Raw genomic sequence first — 18,463 nt, forward strand, 5'->3', positions numbered from 1 at the left:
TGTAATTCTTTCTTGAAAAGCCTGTGATAGTGGACCATAGTTGCATTTTTTATTTGTTTTTATTTTTGCCTTTATTTGACCAAATAAAATATTGACAACCTATATCAGTTCCAAATATGCTTTTTCTTTTTGGACAGTTTCCTAGTATTTGAAATCCAAAAATCTGAGATTCTTTTCCACAGTCTACTAATCTACCTCCTTCTTCAACATTGGCCCTTTCTGCTTTTTCCCTATTTCCTTTTTAGGAATAAAAGCCTCTTTTCATTTCCTGCTCCAGAAACTTTACATATGCTGGCTCCAGTATCTGGATGTTATGGCCCATTACCCTCCATCCTCATATAATCCACATCCTCTAAGCAGTCGAGTCTCAAAAAGAGACTCTCAGTACAGAGGCCTTCCCTGTGTTGGCATTATTTACCCCCTTGACAAAATGTTAATTTCATATAATTTGATTACATACTTGTCTATTGTTTGTTCCTCTAGACTATAAGAACCATGAGGGCAAGTTCTGTGCTAGTTTATTTTTTTCACTTATTCATTTGGCTGTGTTGGGTCTTAGTTGCGGCCTGCAGGATCTTCATTGCGCCATGTGGGATCTTTTGCTGCAATGGACAGACTCTGTAGTTGTGGAACTGGGTTTCTGGAGAGAGAGCCAGTAGTTGTGGCACACAGACTTAGTTGCTCCATGGCATGTGGGATCTCAGTTCCCCAACCAGGGATTGAACCTACATCCCCCACATTGCAAGGTGAACTCAACCACTAGACCACCAGGGAAGTCCCTCTGTGTTAGTTTAATTCACAATTGTTAAACTCCTTGCCCACACCAAGGTATAAAAAACATCTTGGAGCTGGAGACTTGGGTATATAAGGATTTCTGAAGATTTTTTTTGAGAAATCTATGCTGCGAGCCTAAGCCTCAGTCTGCTGTAACAGAAAGACAAGAGACAAAGGCTTCAATCTGCTAACCCCCAGTCAAGAGGAAGAAATTTGGGGAATGCCAGCTGAAGAGTTCAATAGGTGGCTCTTGCAGTTGGTTGGTATCTAATTCACACTTGAGATACATAAGGGCTGAGAGCTCAGCTGCAGTGGACCGTGTAAGCAGAGAAAGTGTTGCTGTATTGGCTCCTAGAACTAGGGAGTTTCTTTAGCAAAGTTCACAGGAGGGTTTCCAATGAACCAGATGCGGGCTGCATGCAAGACAGTCAGTGTGAGTTGTGTTAGGAACAAACATACCAGGACAGCTGCTGAGGGGGTGAGTATACATAAATAGGGAGCGGTGGGGACATGTCTAGGTGTCCTAGAATAGGAAAGAGCAGCATTACCAAGTTAGAGGATTGCGAATACCACATCTCAAGTGAACTGCATGCAAAGGATCCCAAGGGATTGGGTGGTGGGGAAGGAGGAGATAACATCTCAGAGAAATCCATCAAAGTGCTCACAATAGATAAAAAGTAGCTTTAAATACTCCTAACCAGATAGCATCAATACCTGCTCCCTAAATTAATGGCAGGGACTTCCCATGTGACTCAGTGGTAAAGAATCTTTCTGCCAATGCAAGAGATGAGGGTTAATAATTGGGCTGGGAAGAAGCCCTGAAGGGAATGGCAACCCATTCCAGTTCTTCCCTGGGAAATCCCATGGACAGAGGAGCTTGGCAGGCTACAGTGCATGGGGTCACAAAGAGTCAGACACGACCAAGCAGCTGAGCACACACACACACAAGTCATGGCAGCACTCTATTCCTCCTCCTCTCCTCTTGCCAAAATCTCTTTTTCTGAGTAAGTACAGAGAAGGCAGAAAAGGCTGAAGAGTTGCCCTTCCTAACTTGAAGCCCTTCCAGTAGCAGCCAACCACAGTTAGGAGAGAGAAGACACAAATTCACACTGAGATAGACCACTTGGAAAAAATCATATTCTAGGCAAAATCAAAGCACTTGTTAAATAAAGTAATAAGCATGGAAGCATTTTGGTTGTATGACAACAAGATGAAAATGCCCATTCATGGTTCTTAATATATTCCTCTAATTCTTTTTTAACAAATACAAGTACATACCATTTTTATTTTTTAATTTTGCCTTTATCTCTTTTGCCAGTGGATAAGTGGAATTTATGGTGTTTAACCGATCCTTGATTTGAATAAAGACCATTTATACCAGTGATTCAAATGGAACCTTGATCAAAATTTTGAGATTAAGTAGTCTTATCCCCTCTGTTTTCCCTAATTATTGCCTTGGCATTTATCACAGGATATATTTTTTACGGGGGCAAGGCATGAGGGATGATGCCAAGGAAATATAAAATGCTCTAATATATGGGGTTTGGCTTTTATATTTAGTTGGTGATTAGGGAGGTACACACCACTTTTAAAAAGTAAAAGACAAACACAAATAAACCCCACTCTTTTCCTATCTGAAAGTGAAAGTGTCAGTCACTTCCAACTCTTTGGGACCCCACAGATGGTAGCCCGCCAGGCTCCTCTGTCCATGGAATTCTTCAGGCAGGAATACTGGAGCAGGTTGCCATTTCCTATTTCAGGGCATCTTCCTGACCAGGGATCAAACCCAGGTCTCCTGCATTGCAGGCAGATTCTTTACCGTCTGAGCCACCAGGGAAGCCACCAAATATTTAGACATTGTAGATGTTATACCACAACCACAGTACTTCCTAAAGCCATGAAGCCAAGTTGTCTTCCCAACGCCACCCATCCAAAGGCGCTGATGTCCCACGGAGAAGAGTAGATAAAGCTGCCACCTACCTGCCAGTCAAACATCTCCGCAGAGAATATGAGGCTCCTCCCCCGCAAGTCCTCGAGCAGTCACTCCAGTCTCCCCAAGCATCCCAGTTGCTATCTTTCTCTTCATCTGAACGAGTGTTTCTTGAGGTCTGGAAAGTGGAAAGCACAGTATATTGTAGACAAAATGCTAGAGATATCCCAAAGGCTTTCCTAGTTTTTCCAGAGTCTGAGTCTAAGCTGTTCACAAACACTAAAGTTGCCTGAAAGTGCTTTCCTTCAGAGTGGTTACATCAAACACACACAATAAGCTGGGGTTTTTTAAAAAAAATATTTATTTATTTGGCTGCACTGGGTCTTAACTGCTGGTACACGGGATCTTCGATCTTCACTGGGGCATGTGGACTCTTAGTTGTGGCATGCAGGATCTAGTTCCCTGACCAGGGATTGAACCGGGGCTCACTGCATTGGGAGCACAGAGTCTTAGCCACTGGGCCACCAAGGGAGTCCCACACATAAGATAGTTTTATATGGAAACTAGAGGCACATGAGTACCTTTCCACTTATGAGGGTTTTATCCAGATGGCTTCCCAGCTCAGTTTTAAATGTGATATTTTATCATTTCAACATTTAAATACATTGGCTAAATATTAAAAATAATATTTATTATTATTAATTTGTTTTATAACTTCATAGCAGGGTCCTAGCTTGTACCTAAGGCATTCTCACCTCCTGAGAGAGGTTCTACCCCAAGAAGGCAAAAGCTTCAGGGTCCAAGAAAATAGAGAAAGTTCAATTATGAATACAGTTGGTTTAATTTGTTTTCTGGACTTGCTACCATTGATTTATATCAATATAGTGTGTGTGTGTGTATGTATGTGTGTGTGTGTGTGTGTTAGTTGCTCAGTCATGTCTGACTCTTTACAACCCCATGGACTGTAGCCCACCAGGCTCCTCTGTCCATGGGATTCTCCAGGCAAGAATACTGGAATGAGTTGCCATTTCCTCCTCTAGGGGATCTCTCTGCCCCAGGGATCGAACGCAGGTCTTCTGCATTTCAGGCAGATTCTTTACTATCTGAACCACCAGGGAAGCCCTTATATCAAGATACGTTAGAGAAAAGAGAACTGGGAGAGTTTAAAAAATTTTAAATATATAGATGGATATAGGCTCAATGGTAAACAATCCATCTGCCAGTGCAGGGAATGTAAGAGACATGGGTTCAATCCCTTGGTCAGGAAGTTACCCTGGAGAAGGAAACGGCAACCCACTCCAGTATTCTTGCCTGGGAACTCCCATGGACACGGGCACCAGGTGGGCTACAGCACATGGGGTGGTAAAGAGTCAGATACAACTGAGTGACTGAGCACACATGCACATAGGAATGAATAGAAATGGTGTGTATTACTTAAATAAAACTACAAAACTTTACAGAGGACTAAAGCAGACTCAAAGAAATGGAGAAACATACCATAGTCCTAAATAGCTGGACTCAGTACTGCAAAACGTTAATTCTCTCCAAATTCATCTATAAATTCATAACAACTCCAGTCAAAATCCCAAAAGGGGGTTTTCTGGACCTTAACAAATGATTCTAAAGTTCAACCAGTGGAGTAAATGTCTATAAGAGCCAACAAAAAACTGTAAAAGATGGGAAATTAGAACGAAATTGCCTCAATTAAAAGAGTATAGAACTGGCATAGCAATAAGCATTCATATCTATTACATTTTCTTAAGAAGCCCAGAAACAGACCCAAGTATAAGGACATAGTGTAGAACCACAAGCCAGTGTGATGAATGGTTTAAAAGAAAACCATAGATAACTTCTTCACAAGATACACCAAAACTAATTCAGATATATTCCAGAAATCAATATTTCAAATGTGGAAAGTGTAAAATAGTAAAAAAGTTATAGACTAAAAGTCACACAGACTTGATGTAACAAAGATTGTCCTACATATATCAACCAAGGTAGAATTCCTAAAGGAAAAGACTAACAGATTTAATTACATGAAAATGGAAACACACACAGCATTTTCTATCTCACCTATAAATAACGGGATAAGTATGTGAATATCCAGGCTTCCTAGGTGGCTCAGAGGTAAAGAATTTGCCTCCGAATCCAGGAGACATAAGAGACGCAGGTTCGATCCCTGGCTTAGAAATATCCCCTGGAGTAGGCATGGCAATTCATTCCAACAGTCTTGCCTGGTAAATCCCATAGACAGAGCCTGGCAGGCTACAGTCCATGCAGTTGCAAAGAGTCAGACATGACTTAGTGACTAAACACCACCAACAAATATGAATATCCACACGAAAATGCAGCAATAAAAGCACAAGCATATGGGCTGGAAGAAAACCACCAAGATGTCTCTAAGGATGGAGGGAACAAGATGAGGAGTGAAGGCTGTTGGGGAAACACATAAAAGGAGTGCCAAAGGAATGTTTTATTCTCCTCCCACCCCCCATAAAAGATCTGACGCAAACATGACAAAACATTCAATTTGATGAAGCCAGGTGGTACTAGAATCGGTGGATTTGACATTTCTCTTTAAAAATTTGGGGGTTAAAGGGGCTTCCCAGGTGGCTCAGTGGTAAAGAATCTGCCTGCAATAAAAATTTGGGGGTTAAAACGCAATCACTGAATGTCCATAGAAGTTTGGAGAAAACAAACACCCATTTTAGTACCACCTGGCTTCATCAAATTGAATGTTTTGTCATGCTTGCATCAGACCTTTTATGGGAGGGGTGTCCAGAGAAAAGAGTCAGAGATTAATTAAAATGTTAGCAGCTGCTACCTCTAGGTGGAAGGATGCTGAGCAATTTTACTTCTTTTCTATTTGTTTCTCTGCATTTTGTAAAGTTCTTTTGTAAAGCCAACACTTTAATGTTTTAATAGAAAACAAGCAAGCAAACAAACAAAACCACATCCTGTTGACATACAGAAAAGCTCAAGTCAGACAGGACTTCAAAAGTGAGTCCTATGTTAGAGACCAGGAGAGTTTATGCAGGAAACCCTGACATCTAATAAACTGTAGCAAGAGACTCCACTAGATATTACACAGATTTCCTTAAGCCTTTAGGCCAAGTTACCTCATCCAACCAAAAAAATAAATAAAAAATTAAGAGTGGGATCTGCAGAAAGGACCTTCAAATGTGAAGTGAAGAAATAACAACTCCTAGCAAGGAGGAGGTTTTCCAATAATTTTTACCCATGTCTCACCGGTCAGTCGGTTTCCTGGCTTCTTACCAAGTCACCTATTTATAGCACAGTAAGCAGCCCTACTAGAGGCAATATTTCAGCAAAAGTCAAGTGAAAGGAAAGAATAAATATCTGGCAACTGATCAAGTCTGTCATCGGGGATAAGGGCTAATTAAACCCATATTATTTACTGTTCTAATTAGACCACTGTTCAGTTCAATTTTCTACACCAAATGTCACCACACAGAACTGTGTCCTGTCTATAATGTAATATAAAATAAAGTTTTAATTCATTAAAAAATACAATAAGCAGTTTAATACATTCATCTGGGCTTTTAGGTGGTGAGTTCAAATCATTTTAGGTAAACATTTAAAATATACACAGCTGAAATTGATTTTTCATTTTGTCACTTGATATACTGATAGGTTGAATGTGAAAAGTTGAAAAAATCATCATATATATTTTAAAGTGAAAGTCCAGAGTTCATTGCAATATTGTTTTAATTTGTTTTTATTCCCACTGTCCCATCTGTTCAGTTTAGAGTTTCTTTTCATAACTTCTCCACCTATACGTACCAAAAAAAAAAGTTTCTTGATTCTAAAATAACTAAAATAGGCAAGTTATAAAGGCAGGTCTTTGGTTTCTCTGATTGAATCAATGACATTATTTTTCCCCTAAGAAAACAGAAAATGACATCTCAAAGGGGTCCTCAAGTTCTTCTCCTCTCTCTGGCCATGAAGACAGTTAGATTTTGCTTTGAAATGCCACTGTTATTTCCTACCAGCCAATCTTCATTCCCATCTCATCTATCTTCTTTTCCCAAGAGTAGCAATGACATCCCTGTTTTATACCCACTTTTCATCTCTTCCATTTGATGCCAACAGCATGATGATAATAATGATAACACAAACATTTAGAAAAACAAAATCTCTTTTGGAGCTGAACAAAGTGCCACAGGGTCATTTCTGAGCATTTATATTTGTGTGTATTCTTCCTTATAGTGAAAGAGAACTTGCCTCTCTGGAACTTTAAGCCTTCCAGAGCAGTGGATGGTGAGTCTCCATCCTCTGCTATAGAAAAACTCTTCTTGAGATTTCTCAAACCAGCTGGTACCCTCAATTGTCCCAGCTGTCTCAGGAATGTTTCCTCTCTGCATACTCTGCAGCCTCCACATTTTTTATTTTAAAATGTAGCATCCAGAATATAACATTGCTATCTAAGAACAATACAGACTACACAGTATCCCTATTATCCCCGTTTCTTTTGATGAAATCTAAGTTTCCATCTCCCTTTACTCCCTCCCTTTCCCTTCCTCCCTTCCTTCCTCCTTCCCTCCCTTCCTTTCTTTCCCCTTTCTTCCTACCTTTTCCAGTCACATCATTTATTGGATCTCATTATGGAGGCAGTATTGCATAATGGTTAAAAGTTGTAAGACTCTGGTTAAAAGTCATAGCCTTCTTAGCCTTTCTAAAACTCATTGAAAAATAGAGATAAATTTACTCCCAATAGTATTTAAATAAAATACCGTCTATATAGACTGTATCACACAACATCTCAGTAAAGGTAATAAGTGACTGTCTCAATCGCTCTCTCACCCAATGTCACTCAGTTGTGTCCTATTCTTTGTGACCCCAAGGACTGTGGCCTACCAGGCTCCTCTGTCCATAGGATTCTCCAGGCAATAACAGTGGAGTGGGTAGCCATTCCCTTTTCCAGGGGATCTTCCGGACTCAGGGATCGAACTTGGGTCTCCCACATTGCAGACAGATTCTTTACTGTCTGAACCACCAGGGAAGCCAGAATGTCTCAATAAGTATAAGCTAGCTATTGTTCTTCAAAATAATGTCTTTTTTTCTCCAAACAATGACAGGAGAGCCAGCTCTCCCCCATCTTAACTTAGACAAGACTTAACATTAATCGCTACTGAATTTCCTCTTGTTGGTTTTGGCCCAGAATACCAGCCTGCTGAGATCTGTTTGAACCCTGATCCTGTCACCCCATCGACAAGTCACGTTGCTCAGCTTTGCAGTTTCCATGCTCCACCCAAGTCTCTGATAAACATGCTAGACACAGCTCCCTCATCTTACAGAATTCCACATGCACATTTCTGCTTTTTTACAATAGTAAGCAGACCCTATTGCCAAGTAAGCAGCCAACTAATCAGACTTGGAATCTGTGAACACAGTTTAACATTACAATAAAAATATGAAACAAAAACCAATCACCATCATCAAGCATGAGGAGGCAGAAAGATTGGTGGGGAGGGAAAAAGCCAGCCATCAGGAGGAATTGAATCACAGATGCTGGGGTGGGGTCTGTATTCTTGGGCTGCATGTTGGTGGTGAGTCTCCTGAGAGAAGAGATATTTAGCAGCCCCACTTTGGTCAGCTCCAACTCTGAAATCTAGTGACAATAAAGTATGTTTGACTGATATTAGTTCCATATTTGACCTGAGGGTCACCCTGAAGAGGCAACTTCTGTTTGTAAGTTGGGTACCACTATTCCCCATTCCTTCTTCTCAGACATCCACATGAGCTGTCTGAAAAGAGATTAAGTGATTAATTAAATTCCTTGTTATTAACATTTTATAAGGTCAGTTGTTATCTGAATCCTTTGTTGTTGTTGTTGTTCAGTCACTAAGTCGTGTCTGACTCTTTGAGATCCCATGGAATGCAGCATGCCAGGCTTCCCTGTCCTTCCCTGTCTCCCAGAGCTTGCTCAAGTTCATGTCCACTGAGTCAATGATGCCATATGCTAACTGTCTCATCCTCTGCCACCCTCTTCTCCTCTTGCCTACAATCTTTCCCAGCATCAGGGTCTTTTCAAATGAGTCAGTTCTTCGCATCAGGTGGCCAGAGTATTGGAGTTTCAGCTTCAGCATCAGTCCTTCCAATGAATATTCAGGGTTGATTTTCATTAGGATTGATTGGTTTGATCTCTTCACTATCCAAGGGTCTCTCAAGAGTCATCTTCTTCAGCAACAGAATCTGAAACATCAATTCTTTGGCCCTCAGCCTTCTTTATGGACCAACTCTCATATCCACACATGAACCCTATCCATAGACTTTACCCCTAAGTCTAAGTCAACCAACATCATGTCACTCAGCGACCCTGTTCTGGGCCAGACTCTGAAATGTGCACAAAGAAAAAGCTGAAGAATCTGGTCCTGCACAAAGCAGCTACCATGTTTGTACAGAGTGAGCATCCTTGTCATAGTTGGTGTTGCCATTTTAATTGCTAAGTTGTGTCCACCTCTTTGCAACCCCATGGACTGTAGCCTGCCAGGCTCCTCTGTCCATGGGATTCTCCATGCAAGAATACTAGGGTGGGTTGCCATTTTCCTTTCCAGGGGATCTTCCCAGGTCAGGGACTGAACCCATGTCTCCCACATTGGCAGGTGGATTCTTTACCACTGAGTCATCAGGGAGGCCCATCCTTGCCAATACTTTTCCTATATTGCTTCTAACATTCTCAACAAACCCTTGAGGTGGATATTACCAATCTTCATTTTATAGATGTACAACGGTAGCTTCCAGAACCATATGCTCAAGATGTGGGGGAGCCCACACAGAACTCCTTCCTGCCTGACCCAGATGAAGCCTGCTTCTGTTCCCAGATTCTCCTTGCCTGCCCTTCTGGACCAGGAATCCAATCAAAAGCAGCAGCAACTTATCACCACTCCCAGTCGGCATTTCATATCTTGGATCGAACAGATCTGCTGCTGAGATTCACTTGACCACAACATTCCTTCCATATCTCAATGAAGTCTTTTTGCTTTTCTCCCCCTCTCTATGTTGTAAGCCTATTAAAAAAACAGAGACATCACTTTTCAGACAAAGGTCCATATAGTCAAAGCTTTGGTTTTTCTAGTAGTCCTGTACGGATGTGAGAGTTGGACAATAAAAAGGGCTTAACAATGAAATGGACAAATTCTTAGAAAAGTATAACTTTCCAAAACTGAACCAGGAAGAAATAGAAGATCTTAACAGACCCATCACAAGCATGGAAATTGAAACTGTAATCAGAAATCTTCCAGCAAACAAAAGCCCAGGACCAGATGGCTTCACAGCTGAATTCTACCAAAAATTTAGAGAAGAGCTAACACCTATCTTCCTCAAACTCTTCCAGAAAATTGCAGAAGAAGGTAAACTTCCAAACTCATTCTATGAGGCCACCATTACCCTAATTCCAAAACCAGACAAAGATGCCACACACAAAAAAAAAAAAAAAACAACTATAGGCCAATATCACTGATGAACATAGATGCAAAAATCCTTAACAAAATTCTAGCAAACAGAATCCAACAACACATTAAAAAGATCATACATCATGACCAAGTTGGCTTTATCCCAGGAATGCAAGGATTCTTTAATATCCACAAATCAATCAATGTAATACACCACATTAACAAATTGAAAGATAAAAACTATATGATTATCTCAATAGATGAAGAAAAAGCCTTTGACAAAATTCAACATCCATTTATGATAAAAACTCTTCAGAAAGCAGGAATAGAAGGAACATACCTCAACATAATAAAAGCTATATATGACAAACCCACAGCAAACATTATCCTCAATAGTGAAAAATTGAAAGCATTTCCCCTAAAATCAGGAACAAGACAAGGGTGCCCACTCTCACTACTACTATTCAACATAGTTTTGGAAGTTTTGGCCACAGCAATCAGAGCAGAAAAAGAAATAAAAGGAAAAGGATAGGAAAGGATAGGAAAATGATAAGGATAGGAAAAGGAAAAGGATAGGAAAAGAAGAAGTGAAACTCTCACTGTTTGCAGATGACATGATCTTCTACATAGAAAACCCTAAAGACTCTACCAGAAAATTACTAGAGCTAATCAATGAATATAGTAAAGTTGCAGGATATAAAATTAACACACAGAAATCCCTTGCATTCCTATATACTAACAATGAGAAAACAGAAAGAGAAATTAAGGAAACAATACCATTCACCATTGCAACAAAAAGAATAAAATACTTAGGAGCATATTTACCTAAAGAAACAAAAGACCTATACATATAAAACTATAAAACACTGATGAAAGACATCAAAGAGGACACAAATAGATGGAGAAATATACCGTGTTCATGGATTGGAAGAATTAATATTGTGAAAATGAGTATACGACTCAAAGCAATCTATAGATTCAATGCAATCCCTATCAAGCTACCAATGGTATTCTTCAGAGAACTAGAACAAATAATTTCACAATTTGTATGGAAATACAAAAAACCTCGAATAGCCAAAGCAATCTTGAGAGGAAGAATGGAACTGGAGGAATCAACCTGCCTGACTTCAGGCTCTACTACAAAGCCACAGTCATCAAGACAGTATGGTACTGGCACAAAGATAGAAATATAGATCAATGGAACAAAATAGAAAGCCCAGAGATAAATCCACATACCTGTGGACACCTTATCTTTGACAAAGGAGACAAGAATATACAATGGAAAAAAGACAACCTCTTTAACAAGTGGTGCTGGGAAAACTGGTCAACCACTTGCAAAAGAATGAAACTAGAACACTTTCTAACACCATACACAAAAATAAACTCAAAATGGATTAAAGATCTAAATGTAAGACCAGAAACTATAAAACTCCTAGAGGAGAACATAGGCAAAACACTCTCCACACAGCAAGATCCTCTATGACTCACCTCCCAGAATATTGGAAATAAAAGCAAAAATAAACAAATGGGACCTAATGAAACTTAAGAGCTTTTGCACAACAAAGGAAACTATAAGCAAGGTGAAAAGACAGCCTTCAGAATGGGAGAAAATAATAACAAATGAAGAAACAGACAAAGGATTAATCTCAAAAATATACAAGCAACTCCTGAAGCTCAATTCCAGAAAAATAAATGACCCAATCAAAAAATGGGCCAAAGAACTAAACAGACATTTCTCCAAAGAAGACATACAGATGGCTAACAAACACATGAAAAGATGCTCAACATCACTCATTATCAGAGAAATGCAAATCAAAACCTCAATGAGGTACCATTACATGCCAGTCAGAATGGCTGCTATCCAAAAGTCTACAAGCAATAAATGCTGGAGAGGGTGTGGAGAAAAAGGAACCCTCTTACACTGTTGGTGGGAATGCAAACTAGTACAGCTGCTATGGAGAACAGTGTGAAGATTCCTTAAAAAACTGGAAATAGAACTGCCATATGACCCAGCAATCCCACTCCTGGGCATACACACTGAGGAAACTAGATCTGAAAGAGACACGTGTACCCCAATGTTCATGGCAGCAGTGTTTATTATAGCCAGGACATGGAAGCAACCTAGATGCCCATCAGCAGATGAATGGATAAGAAAGCTGTGGTACATATACACCATGGAATATTACTCAGCCGTTAAAAAGAATTCATTTAAATCAGTTCTAATGAGGTGGATGAAACTGGAGCCCATTATACAGAGTGAAGTAAGCCAGAAAGAAAAGCACCAATACAGTATACTAACGCATATATATGGAATTTAGAAAGATGGGAACGATAACCCTATATGCAAGACAGAAAAAGAGACATAGATGTATAGAACAGACTTTTGGACTCTATGGGAGAAGGTGAGGGTGGGATGATCTGAGAGAATAGTATTGAAACATGTATATTATCTAGGGTGAAACAGATCGCCAGTCCAGGTTGGATGCATGAGACAAGAGTTCGGGGCTGGTGCACTGGGATGACCCAGAGGGATGGGATGGGGAGGGAGGCGGGAGGGGGGTTCAGGATGGGGAACACATGTAAATCCATGGCTGATTCATGTCAATGTATGGCAAAAACCACTACAATATTGTAAAGTAATTAGCCTCCAACCAATAAAAATAAAGGGGAAAAAAAAAGGCTGAGTATCAAAGAATTGATGCTTTCAAATTGTGGTGCTGGAGAAGACTCTTGAGAGTCCCTTGGACTGCAAGATCAGACCAGTCAACCTAAAGGAAATCAACCCTGAATATTTATTGGAAGGACTGATGCTGAAGCTGAAGCTCCAATACTTCGGCCACCTGATGCAAAGAACTGACTCACTGGAAAAGGTCCTGATGCTGGGAAAAATTGAAAGCAAAAGAAGAGGGTGACGGAGAATGAGATGGTTAGATGGCATCACTGACTTGATGGACATGAATCTGAGCAAACTGCAGGAGATAGTGAAGGACAGGGAATCCTGGCGTGCTGCAGTCCATGGGGTCACAAGGAGTCGGACACAACTTAGCAACTGAACAACACAACATGTTGCAAGCAGAGCTCCACTTAGGTTTTTCCAAAATATTTGATTTTATCTAAATTATTCCATGAGGAAAGCCTGCCTTCTTTAACTTTTTATTTTGTATTGGAGTATAGCTGATTAACAATGTTGTGATAGTTTAAGGTGGACAGTGAAGGGACTCAGCTATACATATATATGTATCCATTCTCCCCTGAACTCCCCTCCCATCCAGGCTGCCACATAACACTAAGCAGAGTTCCCTGTGCTATAGAGTAGGTCCTTGCCGGTTATCCATTTTAAACACAACAGTGTGTACATGTCCATCCCAAATGCCCTAATGATCCTTTCCCCCCCATCCCTCCCCCCGGCAACCAGAAGTTTGTTCTCTAAGTCTGTGAGTCTCTTTCTGTTTTAAAGTTCATTTGCAGCATTTCTTAGGAATATTCTTGACCAATGTTCACAGGCCAAGATGCATTTGTTAATTTTCTCATACAAACATATACCAAGGGCTTGCAGTGTTCAAGGTTCAGTGAGGATGAGGCTCAGGTCCTCAAGACAGTAGCAGGTGAGAGAGCCTAAAGGATCAGAATCAGCCCTCGCTCACTGAGAGCCATAGACACAAGGGACCAGAGCAAGTAGATGCTGAAACAGAAACAATTTCCACCTTGGTTACTTTCCAGTTTGTTGTTCAGTCACTCAGTGGTGTCTGAGTCTTTGAAGCCCCATGGAATATAACCTGCCAGGCTCCTCTGTCCATGGGATTTCCCAGGCAAGAATACTGCAGTGGGTTGCCATTTCCTTCTCCAGGGAATACACTAATTCTGCTGGGAGCACTGGGCTAACCCTCCAATGTCCCCATCAACTTCTCCCTTGTAGTGGAATTGCAAGTATGTTCTTATTTTTGACTCAAATATATTTTCTAATTGTAATGGAATTACAACACTTTCTACTTTCTTCCTTTTGCTCATTTATATCTCCCAGTTTTATACAATGAACATGTATACTTTATGCAATAAAACACCCAATAATAGTTCTTTTTCTTAAGGGGGAATAAAAACACTAAAAGGCACCCTGTGAAAACACATCCAGAGATGCAACATGTTGTACTGTTTGGTTAAAACTATCAAGCTTCAAGATCTTTTAGGAAACTCTATTTTCCTAAGTAAAGTTCTACCTAGGGAATATTCTGGAAGAAAAATTTTAAAACAGTAAAAATGTTTACTCATTATATAATAGGACCAGTTTTAAAGCCAAGAATATTGTAGGAATAAGTGTACTTACAATCTCATAAAGGCTTGAGGACTTCTTGCCTTCCTTGCATCCCCATGCATAAATCAAATCATAAAATATTTCCCTGACAAGTTCTTAAATCTGTGACTTATAATGAATAGTACAGTTCAACTAGTCTTACAAAAACGTTAGTAATTAAACACAGATTTCACATATAAGGTCATTTATTGCAAATGCTACATTAACAACTCCATATTAAAAACAACTCAAAATAAAATAGGTTCCACTGGCATACAACTGCCCAGACATCAAGTAAATGTTCATTCCAGTGTTACCACAAAGGTTATTTTAGGAGATGACAAACAGCTCAGATTTTTGTTTACAGTAAATACAGTCTTCCAGGTCAATACTACCTTGAGATCTTTAATAACAATTTCTTAATATGAATTGAGGAAATGATGTAAAATGTCACTCAAGCTGTCACAGTGATTCAATAATTCAGTTCAGCTAGAATACCTAAAATACCAACATATTGAAAGCTGTATGCTAGGCATATGCCTCTGTCTTCTCGGTTCATTCTACACTCCACTGGGAGGTACATATATCCACAGGTCATTACCATGATGGTCAGTGACCACTAGGATTTGGTCCCCCCTTTCCTAACCAATGTGTTACCTATTATTTTGTTGTTGTTCTTCAGTTGCCAAGTTGTGTCTGACTCTTTGCTACCCCATAGACTAGCTCTCCAGGCTCCTTTGTCCATGGGATTTCCCAGGCAAGAATACTGGAGTGGGTTGCCATCTCCTTCTCCAAGGGATCTTCCCAATTCAGGGATCGAACTCATGTCTCCTGCATTGGTAGGTGGATTCTTTACCACTGCACCACCAGGGAAGCCCACCTACCTTCTGAAAACTGAAAACCCTTCACTGATTCCTTGGGACAACTGTTCTCTACCTCCAGACTCTCCATGACCTGCTCTATCTCATCCTTCAGCTCTAGTTCCTGCAGATTAGACTCATACCACATCCCATATTCCAAGCACACCATATTTCCCATGATTGCCCAAACACATTCGTCATGTCCTGCTTCCTTTTGCAAACCCCCCAAAAAACACCAAGACACTCCTCTTGGAGCCGTTCTATTTGCAGGTGACCAGTAAGTGAAGATCTAGGACCAACCAGACCTCTTTCCCTAAAGCTGAGGTCAGTATAGTTTGGGAGAGCTTCTGAGCAAGCCTCTTGCTTCTGGATTTTTCCTGCCATCCCATCACTACCTAGGAGGCTGGCCTCAGGTCTGGGATTCCTCACCTCACTGAGTCTCCTTCCCTAGTTAGCCAGGTTATGTACTCCAGTCACTGTCACTATCAACTTCCTGGTATAGAATATACTTCCTGCATCAATATATATACTTCCTGCATCAATATATATATACTTCCTGCATCAATAGGTTGATGCAGCCTGTTGTTCCAGTCAATCCTAAAGGAAATCAACCCTGAATATTCATTGGGAGGAACTATGCGAAGCTGAACCTCCAGTACTTTGGCCACCTGATGCAAAGAGCTGACTCACTGGAAAAGACCCTGATACTGGGAAAAATTGAGGGCAAGAGGAGAAGTGGGCGACAGAGGATGAGATGGTTGGATGGCATCACTGACTCAATGGATATGAGTTTGAGAAAACTCTTGGAGACAGTCAAGGACAGAGAAGGACAGGGAAGCCTGGCATGCTGTAGTCCATGGGGTCGCAAAGAGTAGGACACGACTGAGTGACTGAACAACAACAATTATTCTAGTAAAAGAAAAAATCTCCAACAAATGCCATGAAGAGGTCCCAAATCATGGCAACCATAGCTTCTCTGTGTCAGAATGAAGGAAAACCAACTAAACACTTCCAGACTTCTGAGAGTGAGGCAGGCCTTTCATATACAGCAAGTTATTCCAGCATGTTAGGTGGAAGAACTAGGTCCCAGCAGGAAAGAGGACAGATTCAGATGGGGATAATTTGAGGAGTGATTTATTTTTTATACACACTTTATTTTAAAAACTGATTTATTTGGCTGCCTGGTCTTAGTTGCAGCATGTGGGATCTAGTTCCCTGTTGTTTTGTTGTTCGGTTGCTAAGCTGTGTCCAACTCTTTGTGACCCCATAGACTGTAGCCTGCCAGGATCCTCTGTCCATGGGATTTCCCAGGCAAGAATACTGGAGCGGGTGCCATTCCCTTATCCAAGGGATCTTCCTGACCCAAGTATCGAACCCGTGTCTCCTGCATGACCAGGGATTAAACCAGGGTCCCCTGCATCAGCAACATGGAGTTTTAGCCATTGGACAACCAGGGAAGTCCCTTGAGTAGCATTTTAAAAACACACTTTACATACAGCATAAATTAACACGACATTATATATCAGCTGTACTCCAATCAATGAAAGAAAAGCTTACACACACTCTACTCAGATGAGGACAAGGTATAGGGAAACCTCAGGGCTGATACAGCACCCCGTAAGACAATTCACATTATCTTCCTGGGCCGTGCTTGCAAGATGGGGTAAAGGCAGGCAGGGGCTACATGTAAAGGACTGGTTGATAGAAACTAAGGCCTTTGCTCAAGAATTACAGGGGACTTCCCTGGCAGTCCAGTGGTTGAGACTTCACCTTCCCGTGCAGGAAATTGCAGGTTCAATTCCCGGTGAGGGAACTAAGTTCCCACATGCCTCACAGCCCAAAAACCAAAACATAAAACAGAAGCAATACTGTAACAAATTCAATAAAGACTTTAAAAAATGGTCCTCATCATAAAAAAAAAAAATCTTGAAAAAAAAAAGAAAAAGAATTACAGCCCACAGCAACCTCATAAAGTGAGAGCTGGGCAAACAAATACACTTCTCTCCGCCCTCAATCCACTCCTCTGCAGTGCTCACTACTGGCCAAAGCCAACCAGGAGCCAGAGGGCCTGGGGAGACCACTGATGCAGTCCACACAGGTCAGCCTCCCAGGGTGGGCGGGGTATGCAGCACAGGGTGGGGAGCAATGAAGAATGAATCTGGAGGGCAAAGGGAAGCTTTCCAGCCCAGTAATTTATTGACTCACTGGAATATTTTTAAGCAGAGGAGTGACTTCGGTAAATTGTATTTTGGAAAAATTACTCTGGCAGGAGTGTGGGGAAGGACTGAGGGAGGAGAGCCTCACTTAAGTGCAAAGCTGAAAGGGCCACTGCATAGAGCAGACAGGAAACAAGAGCCCAGGCTAGACACCACCAGTGTCTGAAAAAGGAGGGCGTAGATGTGAGGGGCTTTGTTGTTGTTTTTTCAGTTTTTTTCATTGAGACAGACTTGACATATTAACATTACATTACATTAGTTTCCGGTATACAACATTGTTGTCATTGTTCAGTTGCTCAGTTGTGTCTGACTCTTTGTGATCCCATGGACTGCAGCATGCCAGGCTTCCCTATCCTCCACTTGCTTGCTGCAGCTTGCTTAAGTGCATGTTCATTGAGTCAGTGATGCTCATCCTCTCATCCGTCTCATCCTCTCATCCTCTGCTGCCCCGTCTCCTTTTGCCTTCAGTCTTTCCCAGCACCAGGGTCTTTTCCAATGAGTCGGCTCTTTGTATTAGGCAGACAAAGTATCAGAGCTTCAAATTTAGCATAGTACAACATTAGTTCAGTTCAGTTCAGTCGCTCAGTCATGTCCGACTCTTTGCGACCCCATGAACCGCAGCACGCCAGGCCTCCCTGTCCATCACCAACTCCTGGAGTTTACCCAAACCCATGTTGATTGAATTGGTGATGCCATCTACCCATCTCATCCTCTGTTGTCCCCTTCTCCTCCTGCCTTCAGTCTTTCCAATGATTCGTTATTTGTACACATTGAGAAATGATCACCATAAGTCTAGTTAACATCCATAACCATATATAGTTGTAATTTTTTTTCTTGTGAGAAAAACTTTTTTCTTAATTTAATTAATTTAGTTATTTTTGGCTCCACTGGGTCTTCATTGCTGCATGTGGGCTTTCTCTAGTTGCAGAGAGAAGGTATTACTCTTCATTTCGGTGTGCAGGCTTCTCTCTTGTGGTAGA

The 18,463-nt window shown here is 41.0% G+C and overlaps 1 protein-coding gene across 5 annotated transcripts in view; it reads right to left on the reverse strand.

Moving 5' to 3' along the window:
- Nucleotides 1–18,463, reverse strand: part of ADAMTSL3 (ADAMTS like 3) — a 363,119-nt gene that overhangs the window by 239,813 nt on the left and 104,843 nt on the right. For all 5 annotated transcript variants that reach the window (XR_006344423.1, XM_043921943.1, XM_043921940.1 and 2 more), the window contains exon 4: nt 2,755–2,882. Coding sequence is in view for 4 of the 5 variants with exons in the window: in XM_043921943.1 (XP_043777878.1) it covers nt 2,755–2,882 (128 nt within the window). In the remaining variant the exon portion in view is untranslated. The remainder of the gene's footprint in view (nt 1–2,754; nt 2,883–18,463) is intronic.

Source organism: Cervus elaphus, chromosome 13, assembly GCF_910594005.1.
Source record: "Cervus elaphus chromosome 13, mCerEla1.1, whole genome shotgun sequence".
Taxonomy (NCBI): domain Eukaryota; kingdom Metazoa; phylum Chordata; class Mammalia; order Artiodactyla; family Cervidae; genus Cervus; species Cervus elaphus.